This window comes from Onychostoma macrolepis, chromosome 24 (assembly GCF_012432095.1).
Source record: "Onychostoma macrolepis isolate SWU-2019 chromosome 24, ASM1243209v1, whole genome shotgun sequence".
Lineage (NCBI taxonomy): Eukaryota > Metazoa > Chordata > Actinopteri > Cypriniformes > Cyprinidae > Onychostoma > Onychostoma macrolepis.
This window is the reverse complement of record NC_081178.1, coordinates 9511787-9537141: the sequence shown is the minus strand read 5'-3', so window position 1 is coordinate 9537141 and position 25355 is coordinate 9511787. Positions and strand designations below refer to the sequence as shown.

The 25355-nt window shown below is 38.0% G+C and overlaps 1 protein-coding gene across 1 annotated transcript; it reads right to left on the bottom strand.

The window, feature by feature from the left end:
• Positions 1–4: 4 nt before the first annotated feature.
• Positions 5–25355, bottom strand: klhl24b (kelch-like family member 24b). Its single transcript, XM_058766208.1, has 7 exons — positions 24977–25355; positions 22935–23913; positions 20923–21107; positions 18772–18890; positions 5679–5867; positions 3148–3336; positions 5–2294 (listed from the first exon to the last, which is right to left on the bottom strand). Exons 2-7 carry the CDS (start codon positions 23852–23854, stop codon positions 2094–2096), a joined length of 1803 nt encoding a protein of 600 aa, XP_058622191.1. The 5' UTR covers positions 23855–23913; positions 24977–25355; the 3' UTR covers positions 5–2093.

Sequence of the window (25355 nt, the reverse complement as noted above, 5' to 3'; positions counted from 1 at the left end):
TACATATTAAAAATAGCTTTATTGAAGAAACGTATGCATGTACACCACATTAAGCACTCGTACATTTCAGGTACTCAGAACATGAAAAATTTAGCGACAGTTTTACACATGATGACATAAAAGGCTTGCAGTTTCTTTTACAATATTGTCCTGGAATTAACGCAGACAAAACCAATCACACATCTTTGGCTAGTTGTCAAATGTGTATAATTCCCACACAAGGCACAAAATAGTAATTTCATTTAATGCACTTAAGTAATATTTTCTTATGTTGGCACTTTCTTCTGCCAAACCATCACTAATTAGCACTAAAGGCGCATCCTTGCCATAACAATGAGTTTTTTGTTTGTTTTTTTCTGACATACGAGTTAAATAATTTTTGGCATGCACATATAATTCAATACCCTAAAGTGTGTAAGGACTCATTCAAAAAGAAACGTGTCAAATTAAAAAAAAAAGAAAAGAAATACTCATTCTGTATATGGCTTTTAGCAACTGAAATTTATCAGAAAAAACAAGCCTATATAGCAAAAAGACACCAAACTCACACCATTTATTTACACAAACATGCGGTCATAAAACTACACACCAAAAAGCTACACTCAACGAGGTTATAGAAAGGCCATGTTGTGTTATGTGCATATTGTATGTGTGCAGGTTCTTGCAGTTACATTGTACAATTCTCAGTAAAATGAACAATGTGTGTCCTCTGTTGTTCTGGTCTTGCAGCTGATAAAACTAAACAATCCTGCTAATCAAAAGCAGGCAACAGAGCTGACATCACTGCTCTTGGAATCCCCAGCGCACAAACCCACAATCCTTTGCTGCTATGTCACTGCACTGTACACACAAATACTGAGCTCAGATTATTGTGAGAACAAAAAAGGAAGAGTTTTATGGGAGCGGAGAGTGTGAACTGGCCATTTGGCCTGATGCTTCACCATTGCAAACACTTACTGATACAGTAAACCTGAAGAAGGATCATCAAAATTCATATTTACATCCAGGACACTGCAATATATTGACTTAAGTGCCTGGTTGGGGCTTTCGGATATCTATAAAGAATAAATAACTTGAAAAAGTGAAAGAACATAATATGATTCACTTTTAAACAAGACATCACTGCTTGTATTCTACATGATATGCAAGAAAGCATGTTGCTAAATGATACGGAATAATAATGCAGAGGCTAATCGACATACGGAGTAACGCTCCATATGGATGTCAATACTATATGCAAACACGTTTTGTTAAATGTCATGATGGCCACAATTTCTACTACTAACTACAATTATTATCACCCAAATACATACATACATGCATATGTAAAGAAATATTAAAAGAAACAATAATTTTCGGTGCCTGATGGATTTTTGTGAACTATTTACCCATTAGAAATAGGAGCTCAACAAAAAGTGGTTCCTGCATATTCTTTGTCTGTCTATCTCACACACACACGCACACATCTAGTTGAATCTTTTCAAACACACTTATATACACATGGATCCATCACAATCGAACACTCTATCCACCAGACACAAATAATCACACTATTCACCCACTCAAAACAACCACTTATATTAGAATACAATGCAATAATAGTAATGTGGAAAAAAAGTGGACACAAATAAAGACACTTAATCAAAGGGAACAACAAAGTGAGGATGAGGGATCAGAGACAAGCTAGAATTCACAGCCAATCAGCTGTCAATCAGTTTAGAAGTACTTAGGTAACGGATTTGAAAATATGCAAATTCATACACAATCTGTAACTGTCAATCAGGCTGGTAGAAAGCAGATTACAAATGTCACAATAAACATCAGTTGGGGTCTGATTTTGTTTTGGCTAAAATATCATCTTTTGTTTTCTTTAGAAGAAAAGTCATATGGGTTTGTAATGACGTGAGGGTGAGTATATGATAGAAAGTTTATACTGTACACTGAAATGAGTTATTGTGTAACTGTCAGTTTAACTGAATGGTCTCAAAGCTTGTGAACTGAGGGGTTTGGGACTCACCTTATCTATCATAATGCTACGTTATCTATAGTAAGGCTCAGTTTATCCATGTCCCTGTGTGAGTGTGTTTTTAATGTCATGAATGGTAGAATTTCTCATTGTAGCGATGGATGGTGACGCAGCCATGGTAAGAAATGGGGCGGGGCATGGCGGCCACGCCCGTGATGATACCAGTGGACGGGTCATAGCACAGGATGTTGTCTGACGCCTCTCCGTTTTCACCACGGCCACCCAGGATATAGATCTTTCCGTTACATACCGACATACCGCAACTTTCCTGAAAAACAAGAGCGAGAGCATAAACATGCTGGTCCGTTTACTCAAGCGTGTGTCAAGTGAGTGCAACACATGAGTTCAGGAAGTTAATGTGAGCTGGGTAGATTACTTACAAATTGTAATCCATTACTTATTCCAAATTACATAACAAAAATTGTAGTTAGTAATGTAATCCATTACATGTCACATTTTAAGTAATCAGACTACTTTTTGATTACTTTTAGATTACTGTTGACCTAACTCATTTATTACACTGATTTAAATAGGATAATATTGTACTATATTGATATAAAAATACAAAGAGTAAGAAAATATATTCCATTTGTTGTAATTAACATTACGTCAAGGTTTCCCAAACTGGGGTTCGTAAAGAAACTTAATGTGATAATTATTAAAATATTTATTTTTAAAACTCAGGGGTACAATCTCAGAATTGTTTTCAAGTAAATATATTAGGTGAAAGAGGTTTGTGACAAAAAAAGTTTAAGAATCCCTGCATTACACGTAAATAAGAAATAATGTGAATTTGTGGATTTTAATGTGTTTGAAAGACAAACGCCTTCCAAAGACATAATAATCCATGGTTAAATCATAGGCTATATATTTATACCATATATATTTTGCCTCCAAATTTTGCAATATTATAAACTTATATATTTGTAATTTTTAGAATTAAAATTTAAAATAAAATAAAAAAAATCAATATTTTTCTTAGAACTTGTTTTCTTGTTTCTTAGAACTCTATTGATTTTTTTTTAATTCTCTACTGAGAAAGTGAATAAGAAAAACCCTTCTAGAGGCAAATCCACTTTTTAAATCCGCATTTTAAATCTTAACTTCATAACAGCCAGTACCTGCTTGCTGAATGTGTGGACTACATGCATCCAGTAATCTTCAGTGGGGTCATAGCAGTAGATGGATTTGGTCAGGCCTCCAGAAACATAGATGAGATTGTTCAGCGATACCGCTGTGATGCAGCGCTTAGCAATGGGGATGTTGGCCCTTAGCAACCAGGTGTCAGACTCTGGGTCATAGCACTGAACCTGGGGAAAACACAAAGCTGACGTTAAAAAAAAAAAAACACTTGGACTATGTAATGTCTCCTCAGGCTGCAAAACAGTTCCCGGAGTCACAGACATCTATCAATCCCCCTGCCATTTTAGAAACAAGGGAGCCGATAACAACTTCAGTCTTTTTATGGTCTTAAAAATATGAAACTGCCTTGAGGAAATGCGAACTCACAAAAACAGAAATCAGCGATAATGTGTCCTGATAAAAAGGAAACATAATCACACACAGACACAATATCTCCTGAGAAAAGCCTGAGTGCATTTTTATCTCCCTCTCTGTGTGGAGTATGTGATATGGGAGGGGATGGTATTACAGGGGCTTCACACATTTTGGAAATAGCAGACACTTGTGCAAAACAACGCTCTGGGCACCAATGATCCGGGAGACTAATAGGATAGAAACGTGACTACAATAATGGTAATAGTCAAATTACACACACAACACATGCTTTAACCAATCAGAGTTAAGACAGGTGGCATTATTACCATAAGAACGTCTTATAAGGAAGCAGGAAATGCTCCAACTGTATCAAATTCCCTCGGGCCGTTTTCTTCATTATCCTAACCATCAACAAATATTCTAAAAATACAACGTCAAGCTGTCCTCAGTGGAATTATGGGTCCAAAGAAGTTTTGTTTGGGAATTAAAGGTCAACTAGTTCAGAACCAAGATACTGAATCGCAGCTAAATCCATTAAGGGAATCCAATGAAATATCTGCGGCTGAGTGTTTCTCTCCAAAGAGACACCTGGAGAATGCATCAGAGCGGGCTGACAGATCCAGGTCAGATGGTCGTAACTGTTGATTTCCATTAGGGGGCAGTGGACAGCTCATTCAACGTCTCTCCAATCTATTGTTCAGTTAAAGCAAAGTTAGGCTATGATGAAGGGAAAAACTTTGTCCAACCACAGTGTATAAAGTAAACAAGCTGCCATCGTGTAACAAAGGGGAGAATCTAACAGCTGGCACACTCAAGGTATAAGCAATTAATGTCTTTTTGGTCACACACAATGTCGTAGTAACCATAGTGGGCCTTTGTATACTTAAACAATAGCAACAGTTTTATACTCAAGCTGACGAATGACAGGAAGTTTAAGGAATAGTTCACCCAAAATTGAAAATGTTGTCATCATTTAGTCAACCTCATGTTATTTCAAACCTGTATAAGTTTCTTTATGTTGAACACAAAATATGATATTTAGAAGATTTTTCAATAACCAAACAGTTGTTGGTCCCCATTGACTTCCATAGTAGTCAAAGAAATAATTGACGAATTGATTACCAACATTCTTCAAAATATCTTCTTTTATGTTCAACATAAGAAAGAAACTCAACTTTGAAAGACATGATGGTGAGTAAATGATGACAATTTTTTGCGTGAACAAGCCCTTTAACTAGACCTAAAACTATCAAAATCCATTTTCGTTAAATAAAATAAAGTTGAAATAGAATTTTAAAAATGCTAAATTAAAAACAAACTGAAATGAAATTTAGAAATATAGCCTTGGCAATTAACTGAAAAAAATATATTTAAACTACAAAAACTAATTAAAAAAAAAATAAATGTACCTATAAATAAAATTACTTTAATTTAAACTGAATTAGACTTTATATTTAAATTAAAATTTTTAATTTTAATGTATTAATAAATATGACATGAATAATACTAAAATAAAAGTGATTTTAATAATGCTAATTTTTTATCCCTCACATTGTTCTAAACCTGTATGACTTTCTTCCTTCTGCAGAAGATGTTTTGAAGAATGTTTTTTTTTTTTTGTCCATGCAATGAAAATTAATGGGGTCCAAAACAGCAATGGACTTTTTTTCTTTGGTTTATACAGCGACATTTTTCAAAACATCTTTTCTGTGAAGCATAAGAAGTAGTAGTAGTAGTACTTCTACTAAGTAATGCAGATGACAATGACAAAATTTTCATTTTTGGGTGAACGGTCTCTTTAACTATCCTACGTGATAGCTAACAGACTTTAATAGGACATAAGGATTAAGGATTTTCTATAGTAACAGCATAGCAATACAAATAAAGACAGCATCACCCATATCTCAATTTAAACTATATAATCAGAGCTCTTTTATTTACTGTGGCTGGGTTTATAGTCCACTGCACTGCTTAAAGAAATCCCAAGATGACTACACTGGAAAACAAAGTTTGTCACACCCTCTAGTAGCTTGACCCAAAAATAAATGTAATGTTTACATGCAGTAAATACACAATGACATGCAGAGATAACTAACAGGGCGGTTTTCAAAGACGCCCTACTCCTCAACACCATGCATCATACTCTTCAACAAACCTTATCTGAGCATGTGTTGTCGTCAGGTCCTCCTCCAATCACAAACAGCTTGTTAACACAGCTGGCGACGGCTGGCGAGCTGACAGCCTCCTTCATGGGTGCCACCTCCGTCCAGCGGTTTGAGAAAGAGTCGTAGCATTCGACGCTGCTTAGTCGTGATTGACCGTCATATCCACCAACGGCATACACCTGTAGATGCACACAATTTAAGTTATGGAACCTGTACACAATTCATTTCAAACACCATATTAGTGTTGCGTAATGTAGGTATGTTCAAATTGTTTTTGTCTGTTGTGAATTGTATACATGACGTTTCTATGGATGACACAATGGAGGTGGATGGAGGTAAAATGAAGAGTGAAGATCTAGCCAAACAAGAACTACTGTTTACCCTTTCATATCGCGATTCTGAAATTGATGTAATGACAAAGGGATTGTTACAGACACACGCACATGCACGAACCCCGAGGCTAGCACTGCATTAGCGACAAAACAAATCTATGATTATACCTGTTTTTTTATTACGTATGTGGATTAAACAAACCCAATCCAGACAGCTTGATGACAAATGGCAATTCACAGGAAATTCTACATCCAACTGAGTTTGCATTATAAATAGTCATGAGGTGAACACATAACTTCTGATTGTGTCAGCGGTTAGACTCTTGAGTAACCAGAGGCAAGTACTAAATACTGTGCATCTGAATACACCTACTTTCCTACTAAATGATATGTGTACAGCAGTATGTGGAATAAGTAGTATGTATGAATTTATTGTGTTCATAAAACAGTGTAAAGAGAGGAGTTGAGAATGCCAGTGAAGCATCACTAGAAGGTCACATGACCATTAAGCGAAAAACAAATATTGTTGTTCTTTATTTAAAAAAAAAAAAAAAAAAAAGGTTTCAAACTTCTGTTAAGGTAAAATATTTATTTTTAGCTAACATATTGAATGTGATGTTTTTTATGGGGTTATACCATTTGACAATGAAAAACTGAACTAATCTTGGGGTTATACCATTAAATGGGCTTATACCATTTGACATTTACTGAACTAATCTTGGGTTTATACCATTATATGGGGTTGTAACATTTGACATCTAAAACCCAGAGATGGGACCAAGTCATTGTTTAGCAAGTCACAAGTAAGTCTCGAGTCTTTGCATTCAAGTCTCGAGTCAAGATAGACAAGTCCCAAGTCAAGTCCCGAGTCAAAATAGCCAAGTCCAAGTCGAGTTGCAAGTCATCAACTTTTAGCTTCAAGTCTTAAACAAGTCATTAGTGCTCTTTGCCCAAATTAGTGTCTCAATATTAATTACCACATCAAATTTATATCAGGAAGTCAGGTAGAATATGTTTTTACATAGTTTAATTTCATGTGAGATGGGTGCCCTTAGTAAAACTACTCAAGTTCAATTTAGGGATTGTGCCAAAGGACAAGGAGTGAAAAAAAAAAAAAAAAAAAAAATTTTATTAGTAAAAGAATAGCAAAGACAACAGAATTTCATAACAGCTGCAATACTTTGCATGTGTGCATAAGAAGAATATATGCTTCTAGGTGTTATATCTAAACCAATGAGCCATTATTTGGAACCTCAATGAAACAGATTTAAAAACCATGTGAGCAGAAACGCAGAAAGAACTGTTTCGAAAGAACTATAAGAAAAACTGCTACCATACTTTACAAGTGAGAGGAAACATGCGATATTGATGCAGACAAACTCATGAAGACAGTCATTAAAAAATGATGTGCTACCATCCTTTATAACTAATAGTAACAAAGACAAAATTTTGTACGTTAAATGTTACGTTTATAATATGCATAGTTGATTGCTAAATTTAGGGTCTATGTGCGCTATACAGACTGATTTACAACACGTGAATTCAATTATTTATCCCGAAAGAAATAAAAGTGAAATGAGTGCCTGGTGAAGAGGGAGAAAAATTTTGTATATTTTATAGTTATATATATAGGCTACAATTCACAAATCATTTTGTGAAAGAAACACTTCTTCAAATTATATTTGAAATGATCATTAGGCCAAGTGCCACTTTTTTTCTTTCAAATTATAGCTAAATTTTTTGCAATGATTAATTTTTTAAATCTAGCTTAAATCAAGGTTTATCTAATAATTATTTTGCACTTTAAACCTTTAAAAATAAGCAGGTTTACATTTTAGCATCATTTTGATCCTGGATTTAAGTAATATTTAAGATTAACTTTTATCATTTTGCACCATAACTTTAAACTGATTTAAATCTTTAAACTTAATGGAGGTTTAAATAAAATAAAATGCACATGCAATTAAAATATGCAACTTATTGAACAAAAAGTGGGGATCTGACAAAAAAAAAAAAAAAAAAAAAGGTCTCGGAGAGGTGATTACAAATTAAAATTAAACTACATCGAGTTGACAGAGTGCAAGGATCGTGACAGGATGATGCACCTCGGTGTCGGACAAACAAAAGAAGTGAGAAATATGTTTAGCATTTCACAGCAGCGGTCACGGTGATGGTACCAGCACCAGTGATCGCGGCAGCGCCTCTGGTTTCTCATGCCCGCTCCGTGTGTCTGCTGGGCGGCGATCAAACGGGCAGGGCAGCGCTTTTCACGAGCGGAGATAGCTACTAGACGAATCATGTAATTTTTTTTTTTTTTCTTATCTTGGTTCTTTTGTCGAAAGTTATGCTATTACTCCATTAATTTATACTGTATATCAAGCGCTCCCTGAACACAGTCTCTGGCTTACTGTCAGTCAAGCGCAAGCACGCTGCACCCATCTAGAGTGATAACAACGCTGATCTGATCAAGTCTTTCCGAGTCACAGGGCTCAAGTCCAAGTCAAGTCTCGAGTCATTGCTGTCAAATTCTAAATCGAGTCTCAAGTCTTCTATAATTATGTCGAGTCGAGTCGCAAGTCATCAAATTTGGGACTCAAGTCCGAGTCAAGTCTCGAGTCCACACCCCTGCTAAAAACCATAGGTGTCTTCGACTTGAAGCGGCGCTGCACAGAATGATCAGTGTATGACATCAAAGTACCGCGAGAGCCATTCGAAAGAATAAAGCCTGGTTTATACTTGACGCGTCCGCAAGTTCGCTTGAGTGCGCGCGCCAAATACATTTGCAAAACACTGTAGGTTTCAACTTATATACATTATAACATTAATCTTGTATTTGAACAGTTACACGTACTTGAGCCTCAACGTGGCAATATTTTTGTCTAACTTGTACTCTAATAATGTGGTCTAATTTGAAATGTTAGAATAAGAAATAAGCTGTAAATTCCAACACTGTCGAATAACCCACATACCGTTAGCTATACTGCAATATGTAGAAATGTGTCTGCATTATGCACAGAAATGAAAGAGTGAAATTTTATTAAATCAACAAACAAGTCCATCTTGAATGATCTGACGTAATTCCAGTAAAATTCCTACTTCTCTTCTACTTCCTGCGGATTTAAAGGACGATTTCGTTTGCGCGCCCCCTGTCGTTTCAAAGAATATCTCAACTGCGAACGCGTCAAGTATAAACGCCTCGTCCGTTTGGGGAGGTGCGCGCGCAGTCAGCGGAGGCTCGCGAAGCGGAGCCAGGCGCGAGTATAAACGAGGCTTAAGGATCCATCTGCTCTCTTATCACTCTTGCGGTACTTTGATGTTATACACTGATCATTTTGCGTAGCGCCGCTTCAAGTCGAACACACCTCTTAACTAACCCATGGGGTTATACCATTATACCATCTGACATTTTAAAAACCTGAACTTTTTATTTTTTTGGAGAAACAAAGTGTAAATTCTAATAATATTTTATATCAATACTGCTTCAGTGTAAATATTTTAAATAAATAAAATTTATTATGTAATGAAAAATTATTTTTCATTACAGCCTTAATGAGTTGTACTAATTACACACAAAACCACAATGCAAGAAAACCTGGTAACACTTTACTATAGGGACTAGGGGTGACACGGTACATGTATTCGTACCGAACCGTCACGGTACGGGCGTCTCGGTTCGGCGCAGGAGGCCTTACGACGAATACAGGCAATTCACCCCCAATCCAGAAGGGGGCGCCCGCAGTAATGCAACGCTGTTTGATAACCGCCAGCAGAAGAACAGCGAATGCAGAGTTGCGCGCGAAAACAAAGCCCACTAGACAGTGACCATGTGCTGATTCTGAACGCTCTCTCACATGGACGAACAAAGGAGTATACTTTAAAGGCTTGCGCACTCAACTGTTTGCGAAATGGAGCTTTGTGCTCGATATCCTACCTCACTCATTCGGCACAAATCCAAATATTCTGTAATATTTCCATATTTGCTATGTAACGTATCTGAATGCTAAACTATTATTTATTATGTAAATGATAGGCTTTGTACTTCAGTCGCGTTCCAACGGTGACACAGAGGCGCGCTGATGTTTGGCTCACTGTATTTTATTTTGATAAAGTACCAACTGTGCTGTCAAGTTAGCGAGGCTGCAACTGATGTTTTGTGTGTGTGTGTGCGCGTGTGTGATAACTTCAACTGTTTCCTTATACCAGCAGAATCAACTTTAAACACTTATTGTCTTATTAATAATCACTGTATAAAGGTCTGCTTTTATTTGTGTACACTCACAATGAAAACAAAACAGATTTTATATATATATATATATAACATGTACATTAGATATTATAGGAAGTGTTGCTGCTTACCCTAATTGGTGCAGCATAAAGATCCTTTAAGAGATTTGAATTATAGAAATGTGATAGTGTGTCATGTGTATGGAAGGTTAAAGAGATGGTCTTTTAAACTCACAGAGTGTGTCTGCCTCCTGAAGTCCACCCTTCAGCTGGAGCCACCTCTTCATAGTCCCCTTGACCTCCATTTCAGCAGCATTAGCTTGAAAGTTTTTCCAAATTGCAGCCTTGAAATATGTACAAATATATATTGTAAGGTAATTATTTAATCTTAAGCATTACAGCTTTTACAATCATTAGGACCAGAGCCAGAATTCGCACCTTATATGTTTGATGAATGTTCATGCAGCAGCTCAGAATTTCTGTAAAAAAATTAAATGAATAAGTGTCAGATTGCATATAACGTTATATAGTGTTCAGATTAAACTTTTAAGTTTGTTTGCTCATAATAATCCCCACCACAGTAAAATAAGTATGATTTTAATCACATCATACGGCATATCTATGCTTCAAAAGTTTTCATTCACTCTAAAACTGAACCTGCTCAAGTGCAGCAGACAGATTAGGCCTTCATTCAGGAACAAAAGATGATGCACTTACATTTTACGGCTCCCTCTTACGTATCTATAGTGTTTTCTCTGTCAGAGCTTCCCACACGGCAGTGTTACCACAAAATAAATATTATTATTAAATTCAGATTGCACATATTGAATTGTCTTAGCAGGTGTAATGCTACAACAGCGTGCTCAGTTTGATTCACAAACAAATGACTCATTTGAATGGTTAAGTGAATCGAATCAGAGAGTCACTCGTATGATGTTTATGGCGCCTCCAGCGCGGTCCGACTCCTTTGATTCAATAGCAATCACTCGTTGAAAAAGACGAATCGAATGAATTCTAGCAAACAAAATAGAATTTAACTCATTAAAATGTAATTACTTAACATGATCGTGCACTGGATACAGCTAATTGGTTTTCATATTAAAAAGTACATATGGTTTTCCTAAAGAGACCGCGCCTGACAGTTAGGCCTAACGTTACTCATCAACACTCAATCCGGGACCGAACGGTTTTTAACGCTGTTATCATCGCAAACCTAACAGAACCATCTAAAACTATACTCTTCGTGGCATTTAAATATCAAACAACACTAGATTGATCATTAAATAACTTAACTTACCTTTTTGCAGCTGAAGTATTCCTCTTGAGAACTGTGTCCGCCGAAATCTCCTGAGGATTAACCGCCAAATCTCTCTCTCAGGCGGCTGATCTCCTTCATTCTAGCAGCGGCCGCCGGAGACAAAACCAGCTCGGGCCGAAGGTAGAGACACACAACTACACCGAGTGCGGACCTGCCGCACGTACAACAGCTTTCAGCCGAGATCGGCCCAGAGAGAAAAAGCGTCTGTCAGCCAGAAGTGTTTTGTAGAGTCGGCGCGGCTCTGGCCCATTATCTTCTCACCGACGTCGTGACTGAGCCGACAGTGCCGCATTTCAGCCAGAATCGGCCCGAGTGTGCTTGCTATGTGGGGAGTGATGACAACGCTGATCTGATCAAGTCTTTCCGAGTCACAGGGCTCAAGTCCAAGTCAAGTCTCGAGTCATTGCTGTCAAATTCTAAATCGAGTCTCAAGTCTTCTATAATTATGTCGAGTCGAGTCGCAAGTCATCAAATTTGGGACTCAAGTCCGAGTCAAGTCTCGAGTCCACACCCCTGCTAAAAACCATAGGTGTCTTCGACTTGAAGCGGCGCTGCACAGAATGATCAGTGTATGACATCAAAGTACCGCGAGAGCCATTCGAAAGCATAAAGCCTGGTTTATACTTGACGCGTCCGCAAGTTCGCTTGAGTGCGCGCGCCAAATACATTTGCAAAACACTGTAGGTTTCAACTTATATACATTATAACATTAATCTTGTATTTGAACAGTTACACGTACTTGAGCCTCAACGTGGCAATATTTTTGTCTAACTTGTACTCTAATAATGTGGTCTAATTTGAAATGTTAGAATAAGAAATAAGCTGTAAATTCCAACACTGTCGAATAACCCACATACCGTTAGCTATACTGCAATATGTAGAAATGTGTCTGCATTATGCACAGAAATGAAAGAGTGAAATTTTATTAAATCAACAAACAAGTCCATCTTGAATGATCTGACGTAATTCCAGTAAAATTCCTACTTCTCTTCTACTTCCTGCGGATTTAAAGGACGATTTCGTTTGCGCGCCCCTGTCGTTTCAAAGAATATCTCAACTGCGAACGCGTCAAGTATAAACGCCTCGTCCGTTTGGGGAGGTGCGCGCAGTCAGCGGAGGCTCGCGAAGCGGAGCCAGGCGCGAGTATAAACGAGGCTTAAGGATCCATCTGCTCTCTTATCACTCTTGCGGTACTTTGATGTTATACACTGATCATTTTGCGTAGCGCCGCTTCAAGTCGAACACACCTCTTAACTAACCCATGGGGTTATACCATTATACCATCTGACATTTTAAAACCTGAACTTTTTATTTTTTGGAGAAACAAAGTGTAAATTCTAATAATATTTTATATCAATACTGCTTCAGTGTAAATATTTTAAATAAATAAAATTTATTATGTAATGAAAATTATTTTCATTACAGCCTTAATGAGTTGTACTAATTACACACAAAACCACAATGCAAGAAAACCTGGTAACACTTTACTATAGGGACTAGGGGTGACACGGTACATGTATTCGTACCGAACCGTCACGGATGCAGGCGTCTCGGTTCGGCGCAGGAGGCCTTACGACGAATACAGGCAATTCACCCCCAATCCAGAAGGGGGCGCCCGCAGTAATGCAACGCTGTTTGATAACCGCGAGCGCCAGCAGAAGAACAGCGAATGCAGAGTTGCGCACTTGAAAACAAAGCCCACTAGACAGTGACCATGTGCTGATTCTGAACGCGTCTCTCACATGGACGAACAAAGGAGTATACTTTAAAGGCTTGCGCACTCAACTGTTTGCGAAATGGAGCTTTGTGCTCGATATCCTACCTCACTCATTCGGCACAAATCCAAATATTCTGTAATATTTCCATATTTGCTATGTAACATATCTGAATGCTAAACTATTATTTATTATGTAAATGATAGGCTTTGTACTTCAGTCGCGTTCCAACGGTGACACAGAGGCGCGCGCGCTGATGTTTGGCTCACTGTATTTTATTTTGATAAAGTACCAACTGTGCTGTCAAGTTAGCGAGGCTGCAACTGATGTTTTGTGTGTGTGTGTGTGTGTGCGCGCTCCGGCGCGATAACTTCAACTGTTTCCTTATACCAGCAGAATCAACTTTAAACACTTATTGTCTTATTAATAATCACTGTATAAAGGTCTGCTTTTATTTGTGTACACTCACAATGAAAACAAAACAGATTTTATATATATATATATAACATGTAATAATATTTAGTATTTTCACATCTAGATGGACATTTTTTTTAATTTGCACTACTGTCTGTTCAAAATAAATGAAAAGAAACTGAGCATAGTAGATTTTTTCCCCCCTGTTGTACCGAAATCGTATGGAACCCTGACCCCCGAACAGAGGTACTTACCGAACCATGACATTTGTGTACCGTGCCACCCCTAATAGGGACCAATTCTCATTATTAACTAGTTGCTTATTAGCATACCTATTATTATCATCATATTGGCTGTTTTTAGTACTTATAAAGCACATATTCTGCAAGACAATATTCTACATCCCTAATCCTACCCAATACCTAAACTTAACAACTACCATACTAACTATTAATAAGCAGCAAATTAGGAATTTATTAAAGCAAAAGTTGTAGTTAATTGTTTGTTAATAGCAAGCATTGGACATTAAAATAAAATGTGACCAAAATATTATTTACACTTTTCAGGTTTTCTCTGGTTTTGATGTCAAAACATAAACAGATATGCCCTTATCAAATAAGTTCGCAGGATGCCAAGTAAAGATGTTTACATGCAGAGCAAAATAGGGGTAATGGGGTGAAAGTCAATGTGAACAAATCAGGTTTTGCATAAATCATTTAAGACAGTTGAAAACTACAGTTGAAGGCATTTCTGTGACCTGGGTTATTAACCAGTCAATGTAAGATTCATTGGCAGCATCCAATAGATGTGACCAAAACATGACCTTTCTGAGTGCAATGCGTTGACAGTTCTATGTTGTAACGCATCACTCAATCACTCTTGTTTTTCCAGTCCCCAAAGAGATTTTGAGAAATTTCTCGCTAACTCTCAAATGAAACCACGTGGACCACAAAAACCCTGAAGAGTTTGTCTCCTCCCTCTCCTGCCTCATGTCTCCATAAAGAAGAAGGTAAACATGTTTCCCTTAATGGAACAACCAAGAAAACCGGTTGGACCAGTGGCGATGCACGAACATGCTCAAACACAGAGGGGCCACTTGCGCAAAAACAAAGCCATGTGCTTTCTGGTGAGCTCTTTGTTCAGACTCGGATACTATTGAGACAGTCCTTTCACCCCTGGGACTGATAAGATGGTATATCAACAAAATAGCTATAAAAACCATGCTTCATCAATTCAGTGGAATTCAGTTTCCAGTTCACTGTGTGCATAAGTGAAAAGGCTAATACATGCTGACAGAGTGCGAGTCATTTTCATTTAAATGTTAATTAAAATTTTGTATCACACATACACAATAATAACATACAGTATATCTAACCAGTGTCAGCACGGCTCACATCACATTACTGCAGCATAACCCTGTGGTAACTTTTTTTTTTTCCACGTTGTGACTTCAGTTGATTAGATTTCATCTGTCAGTCATGAATCTTTCGTATCCAATAAATCCTACTGCAGTCAAAAGAATCCATATGTCTGAAAGGCTGCTACTCAAAAACAAACCCAAATGATCTTTTAGGGTCAAATGAGTTTGAGTCCAAAACTATTATCTGCCTGAACAGAAACACAAAAGAGTTGGAGACTATAGCAGACACCCAGAGACAGGAAGCTGGGGGAAAAATATCTGAATAAGCCGCAATACAAAGCATCAAACAAACAAACCAAGAGAAAGAGGCGTTCATGCAGACAGCTGGCTATAACTTACAGCGCATGTTAATTAGATATTTCACAAGTAGCTTTTGTTGGCTCGATTCATTCCATTCAAAAGACGACAGTCTAATTTATTGAACCTTTGAGCTGGTTCCTCACTGAGTACATAAAATGCAGCAGATCTTTCGCAAACAGAACAGAACAAAGCTGTTTTACCCCCTGCCAAAGTAAATCAGATCTCTGGAGCAGATTACAGTTGTTAAAAAAAAAACCGTTGAAAACAGCCTGATATGAGTGATGCAATATTAACTTGAGTATACAGATCCAAACGCTTTTGGCAGAGTCTTTCCTTTATGGTACGGGCCGTTCACATGTCTGATCACTTCAACATCAGTTACTGATTATTAAATACTGCACTATAAGCAAACCAGCTTCAGGGGGGAGGTTAAAAATGATGTCATTGTTGAATAAAAACAAGGAACAAGTTCCAAGTGGGAAAAGAGGGACAAATGGAGGCTTTGAGGACAAGACAGAGAGCAGTAAATGACAAACAGGCAATTAGTTATGGGTGGGAACAGCTAAATATGGGTTAAGATACCCCAACAACACCCATTTCTATAAGTAGGAAATATTAAACATGGTTAGAGTTATGTAAACCACAGCCATCATCAGAACAGGAAGCATCTTCTTCAATGTGGCATGACTAACTGAGCCAACAAAAACACCCTTAAAAGTTGGAACTAGGGATGGGTACCGAAACCCGGTATTAAATCGGTCTCGGGGCTAAATTATGAAAGACCGGAGTATCGATAAGCTCTGACGTTATCGGTTCTGCTGTCGGTACTGGAGAAATCAAGAAAACACACATACATTTATTGTTACTATATATACACATTATTTTGCAAATTATATTTCACCAGAGTTGCCAGCTGTTTTTATGTGCAATAATATTCAAACATCTGTCTATGATACATATGATACAATTCAGAAACGAGAACGCGCTTACGCGGAGGAGTTTCAGCACGTGCAACATGAAAGCCCTGTTTAATTATGATAGAAGAGAGAACTAACTATTCAAACATCTGCTTATGCTTTAGGCCTGTGGCTGTTATATTAAGCTTAGTTTATTTTATTTTTATTTCGATTTTGGCTTCTAAGTATTATAGCCGCGTTTCTTCTAGCACAACTTCCTTCCCTTTACAGCGGTGCGCATTCGTTCCTCCCTAACCAAAACTTAACGTCAGAATCAGCTCAATCGGTGATTATTGTAAAGTGCTGTCTTTACTGCTGCTACATTGCGGGACATGTTTGATAATAAAACGTTGAAAGCACAATCAGCGCGAGAGACGCTGTTCCCCAGGATGAAATGTGTGTGCGCGCCGCGCTCCAAAACGGACAAGCAGATTACACTTTGAGCTTCACAAAATGTCAAAATGGCCAGCTACGAGAGTATTCACTTAAACACAGTTTATGTCTTAAGTGGACGAGATCAGTTGGGAGAAAATCCGACGTGTGTCAATATTTTGTCTTAAAGGCCGCATTTACACTGCATGGTTCAAGTGACCCAATTCCGATTTTTTCCTCCCATGTGGCACAGATCGGATATGGCCCACGACCGTGTAAGCAGGAAAAAATCGCATGGATTCCGATATTCTCCGATCGGTTTCAGGCCTCATTCATATGTGGAAATAAATCAGATATGAATCAGATACGTGCATTTGCGCCTGCCGTGTAAGCGGTCAGATCGGATATTCCCCTGTAAATGCGATCCCTACGTCATTGAAAAGTGAGTTTTTAAAAACATTTCAGGGTACAGACATACCTGTAACAAATGAAACATCTCTAGTTGAGTAGCAGAGTATTCATTTCGTTTGTTTGTGTTAAATAAAAGGCGATCTGACGCTGAATGTATTGCTTTTGAAATCATGCAGAGTGCTCGTTGCTGCTGCTGAGCGCTTCAGTCCTGTTCGTTCCATTGAAACCACAAAATAAATGCACACAAACATGTCCCTGCCTTTGATATACAATCACTGATGAACGCATTTGGTTTTAATTACTAAAAAACACAGTCGATGTGACATGTTTAACATTATCTACCACCTGGGTATTATTCCACTCGCAAGCTTTCAGCGGAGCTGCGTACATCACTGTCCTGAAGAATTTGTTCTATATAATCATTTTGATGTATAGATGTAACTATTGCATTAAAAACGTTTCTATATGAATTCCATGCCAATAAACTAAACTCAATGTACTATTCAAATTGATTTGTGATGTCATATGCTATTTTTGGCTTGTTTCACCAAGTGCAGTGTAAAATGCACACATCGGATACGGGCCACTTTTAAAAGAAATGTAAGCACGTCGTCCAAAAAATCGGATATAGTCACAAAATCGGAATTGGTCATAAAGACTTGCAGTGTAAATGCAGCCAAAGTGACAGACTGGTGCTTGGGCCATCAATGTTAAATAACAAAATGCAAAGAGAAAATCACCCACAGCTCTTAATCTGAATAACGTTATAGCTTTAATAAGCATTAATCTATCAATACATACAGTGAAAATTATGCAGTGTTATTTTACATTTTAATTTTTTTGTTTTACGTTTGATTACTTTTAGATTTCTTTTGTAGCTATTACTTACCTGAACATTAATGTTAGTAGACCTTCATGGAAAAATGAAAGCACTGTTTATTTAATTTCATTTAATTTGTATATTTGTTTTATTGTATTTGTTGGTTTGTTTTACTTTGTTTCTTTGTTCATGTTCTTACTGTATCTTATGTATATAAAACACTAAAAATGCCTGCACACTGGTGCCTTTACAAATTGATGTTTTATATTAATTTAATTAAATATTTATTTTACATTTCAGAATATAAAGCAATGTTAATCCAGCTCCTAATCTGTCTCATTCATATATATATATATATATATATATATATATATATATATAACAAAAAGTACCGATAAGAATACCGTTAAAGTACCGGATCGATAAGCAGTATCAGTAAGAGTAGTAATACCGTTAATACCTTAACGATACCCATCCCTAGTTGGAACGTATTGGTTTCAGTCAACTGGTATTAAACAGAGTCTGTGTAGTCTACTTGTGTAGTTTTGTTAATAGTTGAGAACATGTTAAACAACCTGTCCATGTTAGCATGAGCCAAATTTGGCTAGCATCTATAAAGTGGCACATGAATTTATGCAGAAATACTCTCGTTTCATTGGACGCGTTGCCTTTGATGTCAAAAACAAAATATATGGGAAGCATTTTCTCCTACCTTTTAAAAGCTTATACACCAATTCATTATTTGTGTTCAGCATCATTTCGGCTACCTTTCAAAACAGATCTTGGAGTGATTGAACTCACCTTTCCCAACAAAACTGCCATTTTGTGTCTCCAACGGCCCTTGTTCAAGGAGGCAACCCTGATCCAGATGTTGAGCTGGGAGTTGTACATCCAGACATCCCTGCTGTTGATTCTACCACCTGAAATTGCATCACCAAACCATCACAACCAATTTTTATGTCTCATTATGCACTTATTATGCAATAATGTAAATAGGTAAATGACCAATGACACACTTGGTGAATGTTCCTTGTTATCTCATATAAACACATGAATGATATGTGAATAATAAAACTATAATTGCAGACATCTTGCCCCAGTTCTGAGATGATTCCCGGTGAAGCAACATAATTAGAGACCAGCTGAACCAGAAATATGCTCTTAAGAACTTATTAAAAGAATTATGCAACACAATGAATAACCACATTCATTATTGACATATACACTACTATTCACAAAAATGACTGATTTTTATGATTGATTTTATACTTTGAATTTGTTTCTCTGAAACATCTTAAAATCCTTTGCTAATACTTCAATGCTTAAAATATGTTTTGTACAAAAATATAAATAAATAATATATGCATTTCTTTACCAACAAACATTTTAATTACATTTTACATAATTGTATTTAATTTCTTTTTTTATTTTTACAACAGATAGTAAAGAAAAATCAGCCAACAAGTGTCTGGCATTCTACTGTTTAGAAAGCATCCCAGGATGCACCTCACAGATTTGTTTGAAAAACTGACCAGAGCTATAATCTAAGCTACTTTGAAAAACTAAAATTATAAGATTTGTATAACATTCATTTAGTCAACACATAATTCCCATACTTCCATTTTTCCATTATTTCATAGCTTGAGTGTCTTAACTACAACTACACAATGTAAAAATAGTAGTAATAAAGAATGACTGGGTAAGTGGTAAATGTGAGCAAACATTTGACTGGTATTGCATCGGTTAACACGTGTGCATCTGTGTGATTATGCTAACAAAGGCTAATCATCTACAAAACTGTTCCAGTTCTTCAGGAAACACCGGCAGTGTGGAAAGAACACACTGGACTCAGCAAAGCTGCTCAACCTGAAACTCATCTTTCTATTGTGTCAATTTCCATTATTTTCTGACTCACATATCTTAGTCTTGAGTTTGACACACAGATATATATATATATATAGTTTGACACATATACAGGCTTCCTGCCTTGGAAAAGCCTGCCTGGCCCTGGCTAACTTAAACTTCAAAGAAGGAGAAGAGACAAGATGTGTGGGGAAGGAATGAACTTAAAGGAGGTTGAAACTAGAGAGACAGAGAGAGAGAGAAGTGCTAACTAGAAGAACTATTCTCATGGAAACACGTGAGTGCTTGGCACATGCAGAATGCAAACCGATCGCTCAGGATTCCAGCCCCCTCACTCACCCTTGCGTTCTCTCTCCCTCTCTAACAGTCTTTTCTCATGAGATAGCTGGTAGTCCTGGTCTCTTTTAATCATGTCTCACAGTCTTTTTGCTGAACCTGCTTGCTGTTCAAAGCGAGCTTCTCTGTTAAAGCGTGGTGCCATGCTGTGTCTAACAAATCCCTGCAGACTAAACCAGCCAAGAGGTAAACATCAAACTAGGTCATCTACAATAATTGAGAAATTAATGACAGAGGATACAAATGATTGGTGGATTAAGGGCATACAAAAGCAAGCCTTAGATATCAAATGAACACAATCAGTCTTTCACTTTACAATAAGTAATTCTCATATTAAATACTTTATATTTCTGTTAGCTTTAATATCATCTATATCTTAATGTACCTTTAAAAACTGACGAAATTAGCAGATATACACAATCAAAATTTATAGTCAGTCAAAATAAAAATATTAATAGCTCATATTGCACTGACAAGATTTTCAAAATTTTATCCAATCAAATGCTGTCTAGAATGAGAATGTACCTCGCCTTAATACTAGCATTAGCAAGTAGCAAATCATCTTCCTGACTCAGACGTAAACAAAAGGCTACTGGCGTTTTCAAAAGGGAAAAAGGGCTTTGATATTTCCTGCCTAAACTTCATGATAGGAAATGCATAAACACGTGGAAGAATACCAAGCCATGTCTTTCCACCACTGCCTGCGAAACAATTTAGCATTCATGAAACATTATTACAAATATCCATGTTTACCTGAGACCAGAATGTCGTTCCTGAGGGCGCACACAGCATATTCTGACTTGGTGAACTCTGGGAGTTTGGCTAAGGATTTCCATTCCCCAGTTACAGGATCATAGCATTCAGTATAGGGCAGGTTGAAACCCCCCATCCTCTCGCACCCTCCAACTACCACAATGACTTCTGAGAATCCAGTAGACCTACAGGGACACGACAGGATGACAAACTTGGACACATGGACAAATGTAAATCATTATTAGTCATGAAACATGGAAAGGGACATGCTCAGTCATACATCTAGCACTGAACAAACTCATTGTTTACATTTTGTTTTCTTGTCATTTTTAGTCTATTTGTTCTCTGCAGTGACACTGAAATGAGAAGAGTTAAGAACCCGTTCTAAGAATAGCAGTAAACAACACTGTCTACTAGAGCCCAGAGCACAACGTGTATCTCTGTGCAAAGAACCAATCCACAGGCAAACACAATTCATCCAGAACTAACTCCCCCCAGTTTTTTTCCCTGAAATCGTCAGCCTAGAAGACTGTGCTCTCTGTGTAAATGATCAGGGGGTTGGAGAGTGCATAAGCGAAGACGCTAAAGTTAGAGTTGAACTTTGAATACACTCTCCGGGGGAAAGAGATTAGAATGTATTGAGCCAGTCGTCCAGTCAATTCATGCAAACATGGAAAATTCAGATCAGCCTTTCATGTGTGATGTAATTAGTCAAAATGCACCACACCCACACAATCCCTGAAAATAATTAGGGGAGATCGGCCAGGCCCTATCCAATAATTCAAATTTAAGATCCATCCCAAATCTGCCTGGAAACAGAGGTGGACTTTCTGCCAACTGTAAACCGACACCCGTCTGAAAACTCTTAACACAACCTTCTAAAGCTGAGGAGTTGTTTTGAGAGTGTCCTTTTTTCACCAAACCAAAGGAAAACAAAAGGTATGTTGAGTTGTAAACAAAGCACCCTCTGAGGTTTTGCACGAATATATAGCAAGCTTTTGTCAACGTTTAGCTGGTTGCGTGTGACTAGGGCTGCAGTTATCCTAATGACTGTGCTACACCTCTCTGCACGCAGTCTATAATGAGGCTGTTAATAAATAAGCCCTGCAACGTTGCCAGATCCTTCAGCAAATCGCGTTGAGGCAGATTGCAGGTCACTATACATTCGGCTTTGAGAAAAACACAAGTGTGCAGTTTCCCCTCCCCCTGCTCTCTCTCACCCCACGTTTCTCCAGACATAACAAAAACAAAGAGCGCACGCCGCAAGCAGGATCAGGTCAACAGGAGCATGTTTCGAAACTCAGGTGATTGTGTGTTATGAAGTTTGTCGAGGAAGAATTTTTATGGGCAAGCCCCACCAAGACGTTATTTTCCCTCCATGCACTGCAATACAGCGGGCCTGAAGGGGCCATCTCTTCTTGCTGTACTTACAATGTGGCTTGGATTGTTCTATATTCACAAATTTATGCAACGGTTTTCCCAATGCTCAACTACAGAGTGTGAAGCTATAAAAACAAGCCTTCAAGTTACTTCACTTGTTGAATCATGCCTTCACGGTTTGAGCACGACTGAATCTATAATTGTAGCCTTTATTGAAAAGGTTCCAGAAGTATCTGGGATCTTTAAGTACTTAGAAGAATGCATTTCAACTAAGCTAGACAACTATGACTAGTAAACCACCATTTGCTTGATTCTGTAAGGTCTTGGTGGCCAATTATTTGAAGTCAAGTCATGGTAAACAAAGTCTTTGATAGTGAATTGGACAAACAGTTTAGGGTAGTAAACCACCATTTGCTTGATTCTGTATGTTCTTGGTGGCCAATTATTTGAAGTCAAATCATGGTAAACAAACTCTTTGATAGTGAATTGGACAAACGGTTCAGGACAAGGCATGGAAGACTCTTCTGTACTGCTAAAGATTAAGCCTTAGATTGGTGCTTGCATCAGTGAACATTTCTAGATAATACATTTAATAAAGACCTTCAGGGTACAAGGTAAGATGCCAGTAATACCTGCGTGGACGGGTTCTAGGTGACATCATTTCATTGCCCAAGACATGATAGCGTCTTGCTTCGTGCAGAAGCTGGTAGCACTCTGGTGCATTTTGGATCAACTGGTCACCTTCTACTGTCTGCACGAAATAATTTGGATGCAGCAGGGGCAGGCGGACATGGGTGAGAAGGTCTCTAAGCATAATTCGGCGGTGGTCCGTGTTGTAGTACACCCAGCGCATGACTGCCTCAAACACTGTCTCCTCCTTTCCAATGACTAGCTCGTCACTAGCAATGTACTCCTCCAGTTCCTCCTTACGCAAGTCCAAGAATTCTTCATGCTGGGCCACATCCGTAAAGCTCTGCAGCGCGTAAGAGCGGCAGCGGCTGGCCAGCTGCTTGAGGGAGTGCGCGTCGGCGAAACGCTGGATGCCCAGGCAGTTGCAGGGATCAAGTTGGTCTTCCAAGAACTTGGCACAGGCATCACGCAGAGTGCTGATCTGGAAGAGGCTAGAGGTCTCGAAGAGGAACTGCACGTTATCTGTAGTTATGCGGGCACGTCCGGTGTAGACGTACTGCAGGAAGGTGTCCATGGCTTCAGCACGGATGCCGTTGATCTCCACTAACATCTCACGGCTCTCCCGATGGTCATTGCAGAACATTGCACGGAAGTAGCTACTGCAAGCTGACAGCACGGCGCGGTGACACGGGAACTCACGACCCTCCACGCTGATCACCACGTCTGTGAAGAGTCTGCCGTCACGGAACTCATTAAACATCTGCAGAATGCTCTCAGAGTGGCACGGGCCGGAGGAGAAATCAAACACATCGTGATTGCTGAGGGACTTGTTGTCCATCTCCAGAACCTTTCTCTTGACTGCTGGGGACTCACGGACTCCAGAGTCCTCCCGGTTCAGTCTTCTGCCCAGAATAAGTACCATTGCTTTTAGATCAATGAGGCCCAAGGCCTTGTAGACAATAGAAGAAAATGGTGCCTCAGCTGAAATTAAAAAGAGAAACATTATTTTAATCAGGAAATTCATGAACTTGTTATAATTATATAAAATGAAAAAGAGTCACATTTCTGAGTCATAGCTTTTGTAACCTTTAAGAGGTGATACATAAAATATAAAAACATGCTTTATGAAATTAAAATAAGCTTGAAACAACAACTAAAGCTTATGCAGCTATTCAGGCTAAATGCACAAAACATGAAGTAGTAGCTAATGTCACAACCACACAGTATCATATCAACAAAGTGTAGCCATGTTGCCAGTAAACGTGATACACATTACCTATTTAACCTATCTTTAAAAAAGGTTAAAAACTGTTGTTGTTTTTTTACATAAATGTACTGTCTAACATTTTATGTACTTTATTAACCCTTTATTAGCTTTAAGTTGACATTGTACAGACAACCTGGCAACCTTCTGTTTGTCTCACATCGCCCTCTCAATGCTCCAGGTGAATTCACCTTTACACTAAGCATGATGCTTTTCTGATCCTGCTGCCCTCTAGCGGTCACTTCCGTATTCAACAAGTGGATCAAAACAAAGAACTTAGGGAACGTCAACAAAATCTACTTCAAAAAAGGACCTGCCAGCACGTGTAGACTGACAAATTAATCATATATATATATTTGTTATACCACTAAATCGCGACTAATGTCAGGCATAACGAAATTATTAAGTCAAATGACATTAACTTAATAAACGGTTATTAAAAACATATTTATAGCATACTGAAAACTTAGCCAAAAGTCCCAAAAGGGCAGACCATAATTTTTGTGTCGCAGTTATGCCTCACTGTTAACAACATATACCTCAATATGAAGAATTTTAGATAAAAGTGCACAAATAATATTTTTGCATTGCTTGTGCGGGACTCATGTGTAAATACATACATTATAAATAGGCCTACATATTTTTAAAATGAAATGTCACAAAATGTGTTTCATGCTTATATATTTTAAATTATCATAGCTACAAAACTGTTACTGAATAGAATAGAATAGAATAGAATAGAATAGAATAAACTTCATAATATAACAATCATAAACTTACCAGTTTAAAAAGTGAAGAGTTTGTTATGAAAGTCTCGTCAGTAGCCTATGTAAAATGTAAAAATCAGTCAAGGAAAACTGTGCTCGTCTACCCGTCGGCGGTCATCTCTATTTCAGCAGTGAGCCCAAAAGATCGTCTGGAAAAAAACGGTCCGCTGGGTGCTTTATTGCCATCACATCCGAAAACACAAGCGGCAATCAGCTGATGAGGGGGTTCTGGGAAATGTAGTCTGCAATGCGGGCTGAAGGAATGACGGGAGAGGCACAGGAGACTACAAGTACCAGAGTTCTAAAAACGCCACATGGCCACAGATTGTTTGTAAACGTTTCAACAGTCTCGAGAGTGGCGGAGGTGAATCTCATGTCCGAAAGATGTTCCG

What these genes read in the sequence shown, in the direction of transcription:
- klhl24b (XM_058766208.1), bottom strand. Translation starts at nt 23,854, where the DNA reads ATGGTACTTATTCTGGGCAGAAGACTGAACCGGGAGGACTCTGGAGTC. An exon ending in GAACGACATTCTGGTCTCAG is followed by an intron (nt 18,891 to 20,922) that starts GTAAACATGGAT and finishes ATGCAATTTCAG; the next exon opens with GTGGTAGAATCAACAGCAGG. An exon ending in TCCACACATTCAGCAAGCAG is followed by an intron (nt 2,295 to 3,147) that starts GTACTGGCTGTT and finishes CTTGTTTTTCAG; the next exon opens with GAAAGTTGCGGTATGTCGGT.